The sequence below is a fragment of the Microcaecilia unicolor genome, chromosome 1 (assembly GCF_901765095.1).
Source record: "Microcaecilia unicolor chromosome 1, aMicUni1.1, whole genome shotgun sequence".
NCBI classification, from domain to species: domain Eukaryota; kingdom Metazoa; phylum Chordata; class Amphibia; order Gymnophiona; family Siphonopidae; genus Microcaecilia; species Microcaecilia unicolor.
In genome coordinates, this window is record NC_044031.1 from 56,523,450 (window position 1) to 56,534,578 (window position 11,129).

At 43.2% G+C, this 11,129-nt stretch overlaps 1 protein-coding gene across 1 annotated transcript; it reads left to right on the forward strand.

Moving 5' to 3' along the window:
* The first annotated feature begins 1,020 nt into the window (after window positions 1–1,020).
* LOC115466283 (5-beta-cholestane-3-alpha,7-alpha-diol 12-alpha-hydroxylase-like) lies at window positions 1,021–10,217 on the forward strand. Its single transcript, XM_030197447.1, has 2 exons — window positions 1,021–1,122; window positions 8,397–10,217. Exon 2 carries the CDS (start codon window positions 8,433–8,435, stop codon window positions 9,963–9,965), a length of 1,533 nt encoding a protein of 510 aa, XP_030053307.1. The 5' UTR covers window positions 1,021–1,122; window positions 8,397–8,432; the 3' UTR covers window positions 9,966–10,217.
* Window positions 10,218–11,129: the final 912 nt, after the last annotated feature.

An 11,129-nucleotide genomic window follows, 5' to 3' on the forward strand; every position in this document is an offset into this window, starting at 1 on the left:
TAGTGAAGTTAGGGCATCTTTTACTAAGGCGCGCTTACATTTTTAGTGCGTGCTAAAATTGTGGGCGTGCTAAACGTTAGACACCCATAGAAATGCATTGGCGTCGCTAACATTTAGCCCCCACAATTTTAGCATGCGCTAAAAACGTAACCGCGCCTTAGTAAAATACCCCCTTAATTTGCTCCAAGACTATTAAAGAACAAATTTAAATGTGGCTTAAAACCCTAAGGCCTATCAGAATTATTACGGCCCCGGCCTGCACCCAGCTCAGTGAAATAAAACTTTTGTTAATGTCCTTGGTTCAGAGAGCGAAACACAAATTTTGTGTAGGGTGTGACACATGGTTGGAGCTACACTAATCAACGTGTGGACAGAACCTGAACTGGGGAGAGGACATGTTGGAGAACAATATGAAGAAACAGGTAAGTGAAAGATTGTTATTGTGTTGAGATTTTTGACAAGTTTTAAACACAGGCATTGTGTTCTGTGAGAGACACATAAAAAATCAGCGAAGTGATATTTTCTACTTTTAAGTTACTGAAACAGGAGAACTCTATTTATAGAGACAAAGAGGTCATTATATGTGATATTGGCAGACTGAGCAAAATATATGTTCGTGGACATTTTAAATATAAGAGACTGCAAGAGTGTTCAGTCATGCAATGACACATGGAGTTCTTATGGTGGAAGGAACGAAGTTGGTGTTGATAATGAAAAATATGTATAATCAGCCACAGATTACAATAGGTAGAGATGTGAATGGTATGAGTGAGTGAATATCAGTGAGGAACAGGGAGATTTATTAACTGTATCTTAAAGGTATTTAATAAAGTTGTGATAAATAAAGTGAAATTTGATAAGAATAAAGGGTAGTTACTGAGTATTAGTACATGTAAAGGTTGTAACCAGACTGAAATTGAGAAACTCAAAGGGGGAGGTATAATGTTTAACCAAATAGGGTGAGATAGGGCAGCAGGATACTTATCTCATTTTAATACTCTGCCAAAGTACAATAAATTCTCTGGCTCTGGTCTGACATAGTTCAAAGAGCAACAATTCTGCTTCATCCTGTCTAGCCCTGGAACTATCAAACTGTTTCTGTACTAACCTCTAGCAGAGCTTGTGAGTAAAATCGAGAGATTCTGTTTCTGAGATTTCTGCCCTGTCTCTCCGTTTTATCAGTATAGCACTTGAAATGATAAAGATAAACCAGCTATGCTTGTGTGATCTGTGAACTTGGCTCTTAGAGAATTGGAGGCATTTTCCAGCTACTTTTTCCTTTACATTTTGTTTCACACTCTTGGCTCTCTATTATATCTGCTGTCTTAAAATGCTACTACTATTACTACTACTTAACATTTCTAAAGCGCTACTAGGGTTACGCAGCGCTGTACAGTTTAACAAAGAAGGACAGTCCCTGCTCAAAGGAGCTTAAAATGTTACAGGAATTTCAGTGTTATTCTGTATTTACTGTGATAAGATCTAATCCTTAGTGGAATGCAGGACTTAGGGTCAGATGCACTAAACTTAACGAGCCATTAACGAGCAAGTAGTAAACCCTGGCATGCACTAAATACTTTTTTCCGACAACGACGGTAGCAGCTAACGAAAACGGAATGCAGATGAGCAAATTGTGTAGAAACCCTATTGTAATGAGATGCACTAACCTTTTCCGATTGCCTTAACGCTGGAAAATCTAACAAGAGGTCTGTATCTCTCGTTGGGGCTGCGCGGGATTGAAAAACTGCTAAGTAACAAAAAATAAATCGGAGAAAAAAGTCAAAAAAAGAAGTCAACAAAAAAAATAGCGCTCCGCTTCAAAAAAGACGTCCATTTTGACCGTCATCCCCCCCCCCCCCCACCGCCGCAATAATAAAAGCGTCCCTTTTGGCCGTGCTTCACTCAGCTTAGCTCAGCTAAACGCGTTGTGATTGGCTCAAAGACTTCCAGGTCTCTCAGCTGAGTGAAGCATGGCCAAAAAGGACATTTTTATTATTGCAGGGGTGAATAACGGCCAAAAGGATGTCTTTTTTTCGATGGATGTCCTCAACTGCACTGTCCTCTGGATCGAGCCGCATCGGAGGGGATGAGAGGCGCGGTGTCTTCGGGCAGCACAAGGAGGCATATTTGGCATGCGCAGAGCAGCCAGCATAACGCTTGGCTGCTCTGTTCATGCTCGACCGGCCGACTGTTTAACAATGGAATAGAGAATGCAAGTGAGCTACAATGAGCAGCTCATTTGCATTCCCTTTCCTTAATGCATGCCCATTCCTTAACAATTCGCTAAGGGAATCGGTAAGGGAAGGGCTCTAACGATTTTTTAGTGCATCTGGCCCTTAGTGAGAAAGGTAACGGTGTTTGGTCTGCTGGGAAACAGTTATGATAACATAATCAAATCTGAGTTAATAGCTGGAGTGAAGACACTAAGGAAATCGAGTGTAGCAGCATTTAACTTTTTAAAGGACAACTATGATAAAATGAGGAAAAAAACTAACTGGAGCAGCTGCAAAGGTTAGGACAGTGGTTCCCAAACCTGGTCCTGGAGGCACCTCAGCCAGTCAGGTTTTCAGGGTACTACGATGAATATTCATGAGATAGATTTGCATGCAGTGGAAGCAGTGCATGCAAATCTCTCTCATGAATGTTCATTGTGGGTATCCTGAAAACCTGACTGGCTGGGGTGCCTCCAGGATCAGGTTTGGGAACCACTGGGTTAGGACTTGAAATCAGGCATGGACGTTGTTTAAAAATACCATCTTGGAAGCTCAGACTAGATGTTTTCTACACATTAACAAAGTTGGAAAGAACAGAAAACGACAGCCAGGGAGCCAGCATGGTGAAAAGGTGGCGTAAAAGAGGCTATTGGAACCAAAAACACCTTTCAAAAAAATGGATAAAAGGTCCAAATGGAGAAAACAAGAAGCAGCAAAAGCACTGGCAAGTTAGATTCAAAGTATTGATAAAGAAAGCTAAAAGAGAATGTGAAGAGAATTTTGTCATAGAGGCAAAAACTCATAGTAATAACTTTTTTAGGTATATCAGAAGCAGAAAGTATGTTAGGGAATCAGTGGGACTGTTAGATCATCAAGGAGTAAGAGGGATACTCAGGAAGAACAAGGCCTTAGCAGAGAGAACGAGTGAATTTTTTGCCTCAGTCTTTACTGAACAGGATGTAAGAGATCTACCTATAGATTGACAAAGAAAACAAAGTCCCTCGCAATATACAGATCACACAAACACAGCAAAGGTGACATGAAGCTAGTTGATGTGTAAAACGTGCATAAAGTTTATTCAGATATCAAAACACTCGGCATGAATCTTGTTTCAGCCACAACAGCCTGCTTCGGGAGACTAAAAATAATGCAAATTATAAAATAAACATACTGATTTAAAAATGACTGTTATAAAACATATGTATAGTAAATAAATGAAAAACAGGTAATGCAAGTGATACACAAATATCAAAACTAATGAATCAAAATACGAATTAAAGCATGCAACTGTTAAAAACATATCAGAAAAACAAATCAATAAAAAGAGACATGCCCAATCTTTCAACTTCCTAAGGTCTTCCTGCAATTTTTCACAATCTGCATGCGTTCTAACAACTCTTTGTGTCATCTGCAAATTTAATCACCTCACTTGTAGTTCCCATTTCAAAATCATTAATAAATATGTTAACTAGCACTGGTCCCAGTACAAATCCTTACCGCACTCCACTATTCACCCTCTCTTCCACTGAGGGAATTGGCCATTTAACCCGACCCTCTGTTTTCTATCCATCAACTAATTCCTGATCCACAACAGAATATTTCCTCCTAACTCATGACTCTTTAATTTTCTCAGTAGTCTCTCATGAGGGACTGTCAAACACTTTCTGAAAATCTAGATACACTACATCGACCGGCTCACCTTTAGCCACATATTTATTCACACATTCAAAGAAATGAAGCAAATTGGTAAGGCTGAATCCATGTTGACTCCTCCCCATTAAACAATGTTTGTCAGTGATTTGATTCTTTATTTTGCCCGGCACTGACATCATGCTTACTGGTCTGTAATTTCCTGGATCACCCTGGATCCCTTTTTAAGAATAGGTGTTACATTGGCCACCCTCAAATCATCAGGTGCTATGGACAATTTTAACAACAGGTTATATATCACACAGCAGATGTGCAATTTCATATTTGAATTTTGGTGTTTCATAAATGGTGCTATTCTATAACAGTGAGCACAACATTTTGGAATGCTTATGCCCCTCCCCTGGCCACACCCCCTTTTGAGTTGCTTGATAGAGGATTTAGATGCTGGCTGTTATTGAACAGCTTGCAAGAAGTTGCATGCGGAAAATTCCAATTAGTGCCAACTAAGTGCACCAGGGGGGGGTGCAGTAGCATGACAGTAGTCTCATTTTGGCACTCACTGCACGCAAGTAGAGCCTAATGCGCCTTTTTAAAAGGGCCCCTAAGTCATACTTGACAGCTTATTTACAATTTAGTTGAAAGCACATCTTGACACCGTGTCTAAATTTCAGCGCCAACCTTTTGGTGGCATATATAGAATCCAGGGGTAACATAACATAACATAGTAGATTGTAACCAGGTACCTCTCTTGTGCAGCCAAGGATAGAACGATCTCCTCTAGCCACAGGCTCCCGGTACAATGAAAAAATAAATGCCCACCAGTAACTTCAGTTCCCAAGACAAACAGTTCTTTCAGTTCATCATCACAGTTCAGTCACCCAGCAGCAGTTTCTACCTTCTATCCTCTTTACCTTCAGGAGAGTTCAATATTTTAGGGACTCCTTCTACCCAAGGGTTTTCCCCTGCATCAGCTTCACAGTGAATTCAATACTTTTGGGGACTTCCTCTCACCCAAGGAATTTCAGCCTGCTTCAGTACTTTAGGGACCTCCCTGCCCAAGGATTTTCAGCCTGCAAATACTTTAGGGACCACCCTGCCCAAGGGTTTCCAGCCTGCAACTGCTTCTCTCTCCTGAACTGAACTGAACTGCTGGGACTCCTTCCCACCTGCCTAATCAATCCCTGGCTTCAGCTACCACCACCAATCATTCTCCTTCCATTAGCTTCCCCATACCCCGACCAGCTGAGTTAAACATTAGACTAATGAGACCAATGATGAGCTCCTGCACACAGGGTTTCCTAACTCTCTTTCTGCCTAGTGGCAGCCACTCTACACAACCTGCCAGCTTACACCCATGTCTTCCCTGATTGCAGCTAGGAGTCCAGTCCGGGTTCTTCATCTCACCCTCTGGCTCCTTGCCTGCAATGCCTTCTGGGACTTGTATTTCAGACTGAAACTGCCTTAACCCAACTATCCTGGAGGTGACTTTATCACAAGATGACGGCAGAAAAAGACCTGCACGGTCCATCCAGTCTGCCCAACAAGATAAACTCATATGTGTATACCTTACCTTGATTTGTACCTGTCTTTTTCAGGGCACAGACCATATAAGTCTGCCCAGCACTATCCCCTCCTCCCAACCACCAGCCCCGCCTCCCACCACCGGCTCTGGCACAGACCGTATAAGTCTGCCCAGCACTATTCCCCGCCTCCCAACCACCAGTCCCGCCTCCCACCACTGGCTCTGGCACAGACCGTATAAGTCTGCCCACCACTATCCTCGCCTCCCAACCACCAACCCCTCTTCCCCCCACCGGCTCCGCCACCCAATTTCGGCTAAGCTCCTGAGGATCCATTCCTTCTGCACAGGATTCCTTTATGTATATCCCACGCATGTTTGAATTCCGTTACTGTTTTCATCTCCGTATGTGTGTAAGTTTGTGCCTCACCCAAACTCTGTCAATATGATCTGTAGCTCTACTTTTCCAAGTAGACTGATTTAAATGTGTCCCCATTCAGCACTGGTACCCAAATCTTAGGTTAGAGCTTAATTATTTATCCTCCAATATTCAGCTGCCAGCAGTCAGCGTTTTTTAAAATGCTGATGGTCGCCAACTAAATTAGCTCACAATATTTAGTGCTGTGCCATGTCTGCGCACCAGCAATGAATGTCGGGGCTAATTTTGGTCACCTGGAGCGTCTGCAAGCCCAGCTAATATTCAGCTAGTACCCGCATAACACAGTTATGAGAGTTCCGGCTAAATATCAGGCCAGAACATACAGAACATTTTTTTTTTAATCTGGTCCCCCGAGCCTCCTCTTGCCCCATGACAAAGCCCTCTCCTCTCCTTCCCTGCCCCATCCCCCAGACTATGGCAAGAAACTAGTTCACCCTTCCCCCAGAACTCCCCACAGCCATCCATGTAGGTCCCCCAGGTGGTCCAGTGGCAGTCGTTGGGAGCAGGAACTCAGCCCCCTTGCTCCTGCCCCTTGTGTGGCACCCTTCCAATATTGGGGACTAGTTTTTTGCTGTATGGTGGGCGAAGGGGGCAGGGAAGGAAGGGGCTGAATGGATGGAAGAGTGCTCAGGGAACCAGATTTAAAAAAAAATAAGTTATGTGGGTGCCGGCCCAATATTCAGTGCCAGGACTCTCATTGCTCAGTGGCTTAATTTAGGACAGCTTTTGAGCTGTCCTAAATTAGGCCACTGAGTGATGTGAGTACCAGCACTGAGTATTGCTGGCAAACACATAACCTGGGACTCCACCCTAGTGCTGCCTCTGACCTGCCCACTTTTTTGGTGATCAGTCAAAGATGATATTCAGCGGCACTGCTTGGTTTAATGTTGATGAAAATCAGAGGTTGGGTGGCTCTGAATATCAGGCACTAGTATTTAGGAGGAAGATGAAACCTTTTTTATTCTCTAGACTGTACATTCAAGATTGACACAATCAGGTGGATTTTCGAAAGAGAAGGGCGCCCATCTTCCAACACAAATCGGGAGATGGGCGTCCTTCTCGCAAGGTCGCCCAAATCGGCATAATCGAAAGCCAATTTTGGGCGCACCCCAACTGCTTTCCATCGCAGGGACGACCAAAGTTCACTGAGGCGTGTCAGCAGTGTAGCGAAGGCGGGACGGGGGCGTGCTTAGGAGATGGGCGTCCTTGGCCAATAATGGAGAAAAGAAGGGCGTCCCTGATGAACACTTGGGTGGCTTTACTTGGTCCATTTTTTTCACGACCAAGCATCAAAAAGGTGCCCAAACTGACCAGATGACCACCGGAGGGAATCAGAGATCACCTCCCCTTACTCCCCCAGTGGTCACTAACCCCCTCCCACCATAAAAAAAGTTGAAAAATACTTTTTTGCCAGCCTCAAATGCTATACTCAGGTCCATTGCAGCAGTATGCAGGTACCTGGAGCAGTTGTAGTGGGTGCAGGGCACTTCAGGCAGGCGGACCCAGGCCCATCCCCTGCCTACCTGTTACACTTGTGGTGGTAAATGTGAGCCCTCCAAAACCCACCAGAAACCCACTGTACCCACATGTAGGTGCCCCCCCTTCATCCCTAAGGGCTATGATAGTGGTGTACAGTTGTGGGTAGTGGGTTTGGGGGGCTCAGCACACAAGTTAAGGGAGCTATGTACCTGGGAGCAATTTCTGAAGTCCACTGCAGTGCCCCCTAGGGTGTCCGGTTGGTGTCCTGGCATGTCAGGGGGATCAGTGCACTACGAATGCTGGCTCTTCCCATGAGCAAATGGCTTGGATTTGGTCGTTTTTGAGATGGGCGTCCTTGGTTTCCATTATTGCCAAAAACCGGGGACGACCATCTCAAAAACGACCTAAGGACGACCATCTCTAAGGTTGACCTAAATTTCATGATTTGGGCAGCCCGACCGTATTATCGAAATGAAAGATGGACACCCATCTTGTTTCGATAATACGGGTTGCCCCTCCATTTTATGGGGCCGTCCTGCGAGGATGCCCTCATGAAAATTTGGGCGTCCCATTCGATTATGCCCCTCCACGGCTTTTTATATTGTAAACTCTCTGTCTTATAAATTCTTCCTAGTATTGTGCTAGTTTCTTTTATTGTAAACTGTGCAGAACCAGACAATTGGGTGATAGCGGTATATAAGCTTGTATTGTATGAGGATCTGGGTAAGTTAGAAGCAAAAAATACTAAATTTGAGAAAATATCTGTATTCTAAAATGCCTCATTTCCTTAGTTTACATGTCCTTCCCTCCATATCTGTTACCCCCTCTCTCCACATACACCCATATAAATATATGCAACATTTCCAATTATCCAGCCTAACTATAGAAAAATAGCAATTTGCAAATAATAATTGGAATACCACAGCTAAAAACTTTGGGGATTATCTGTAATGTTAGCATTCTTTAAAGAAAGGATTAAAATAGTATGGGTATACTGCCCTCAATTGACAAGCCTGCTAGATCAGGTTAAAAAACTCCTGTTTGCTGAATGGAAATAATGTTATCCACATCCTTTTTTTTTTTTTTTATTTTATAGACTCCCTAAAACCTCCAGCCTGCTGCAAGTGCTAAGATGAGTCTCTGGCTGCCAGTCCTTTCAGCTTTGTTGATCTCACTCCTTGGTGGTCTTTATGTAATAGGAGCATTTCGTAGAAGAAGATCCAAAGAGCCTCCTTTGGATAAGGGTCATATTCCATGGTTGGGACATGCATTGGACTTCAGAAACAATCCTGTAGAATTTTTGCAGAAAATGCAAAGGAAACATGGGGATATATTCACAGTTGAGCTGGGAGGCTACTATATCACTTTTGTAATGGATCCTCTTTCCTTTCGATCAATAGAAAAGGAAGCAAGATCAAAACTCGATGCCAGCCTTTTTAACAAACAATTTGTTGAAAGGGCTTTTGGCTATCATTATTTAGAAAATGAACGTAAGATTCAAGAAGTGGGCAATAAGCACCTCATGGGGGATGGCTTAGTGGTCATGATGCAGGCCTTGATGAAAAACTTGCAGAACCTGATTCTTTATAGTGCTGGAACAGTAGAAGATCATAAGAAGTGGCAGCAGGACGGACTTCTTCACTACAGCAACAATATTTTGTTCCGAGCAGGCTACCTATCTTTATTTGGAAATGAAACAGTTAAGAGAATGGGAAGCAAAGAAAAAGCTGAGGAATTTGATTGGGTTCATTCTGAAGAACTGTTCAATGAATTCAGAAAGTATGATTCTCTCTTTCCAAATCTGGTCTATGCTATGCTTCCTCTGAAAGGTAAACTAGAAGCTGAGAGACTGAAAAGACTTTTTTGGAACGTTCTGTCATTTAAGAAGATCATGCAGAAGGACAATGTTAGTAGGTGGATCATTGACCACCTTCAGTTAAGGCAAGAACAAGGAATGGCAGAATACATGCAGGCTAGGTACATGTTTTTGCTTCTGTGGGGATCCCAAGGGAACACAGGACCTGCAAGCTTCTGGCTTCTCTTATTCCTAATGAAACACCCAGAGGCCTTGAAGGCAGTGAAAGAAGAAGTGGATAAAGTCCTTCAAGAGACCAACCAAGAAGTGAAGCCCGGTGGACCTCTGATAAACCTCACCAGGGACATGTTAATGAAGACCCCCATTCTCGACAGTGCAGTGGAGGAGACTCTGCGTTTGGCATCTGCTCCAGTTCTGATCAGAGCAGTAATGCAGGATATGGATTTCAAGATTGCTGATGGCAAAGAATATGCCCTTCGCAAAGGAGACCGAGTTGCTATTTTTCCATATATTGCTGTGCAGATGGATCCAGAGATTCATCCAGAACCCCACCGATTCAAGTATGACCGTTTCTTGAACCCAGATGGTACAAAAAAGGCAGATTTCTATAAGAATGGCAAGAAGGTAAAATATTTCACCATGCCGTGGGGGTTAGGAATATCAATGTGTCCTGGCCGTTTCTTTGCTATGAATGAAATGAAACAAATTGTATTCCTGATGCTTGTTTATTTCGACTTTGAGCTGGTAAATGCAGAAGAGGACATCCCTCCAATTGATCAGAGTAGATGGGGCATTGGCGTCATTCATCCAACACATGACATCCAGTTTAGGTATCGGCTACGTTTCTGATTTGATAATGTGAACATTCTCAGAGGGTCTATACATTTTCTCACAATCTGTAATATGTACCAGATATACAGTTTCTCAATCTGTAATATTTATTAGATATAAATGCTTTAATTATTTTGAGTATCCATATTGTTTGGGTTCTCTTTCAGGACAATGATAGTCTTATCTAAATAATACTGAAAGAAAAGTTCTGCCTATGTAAATCCTGACTTTACTAAGTTTTCCTTCTTAGAATGAAACATTTCTCTTTTGTTTTGATTTTCCAATTAAATATTTCAACATTAAAAATATTATTGTAATATTCTATTCTTTGTTTTTAAAATTGTTGAAATTTCACACAAGTAGTGTCAAAAACATCAGTATAATAAATTTTAGTTGCTATTAGGGTAATATTATAACAGGGCACCTATGTGTGAAGCTCAAATAAGAGCCTGTTTGAAGTCTGTTTTATAATGACACTTAGGTGCCTATTGGGCTCATTTTCGAAAGAGAAGGACGCCCATCTTTCGACATAAATCGGAAGATAGGCATCTTTCTCACAGGGTCGTCCAAATCGGTATAATTGAAAGCCGATTTTGGACCTTCCCAACTGCACTCTGTCGCAGGGACGGCCAAAGTTCAAGGGGGCGTCCTCAACCCGTAATCGAAGGAAACAAGGATGTCCCTGACGAACGCTTGGATGACTTTACATGGTCGTGTTTTTCTTACAACCAAGGCACAAAAAGGTGCCCGAAATGACCAGATGACTACCGGAGAGAATCGGGGATGACCTCCCCTTACTCCCGCTGCGGTCACTAACCTCCTCCCACCCTCAAAAAACATCTTTCAAAATGTTGATTGCCAGCCTCTGACAGCCTCAGATGTCATAATCAGGTCCATCACAGCAGTATGCAGGTACCTGGAGCAGGTTTAGTGGGTGCAGTGCACTTCAGGCAGGTGGACCCAGGCCCCTCCCCACCTGTTACGTTTGTGGAGGAAACAGCGAGCCCTCCAAAACCCACCAGAAACCCACTGTACCTACATCTAGGTGCCCCCCTTCACCCATAAGGGCTATCGTAGTGGTGTACAGTTGTGGGTAGTGGGTTGGGGGGTTGGGGGGCTCAGCACACAAGGTAAGAGAGCTATGTACCTGGGAGCAATTTATGAAGTCCACTGCAGTGCCCC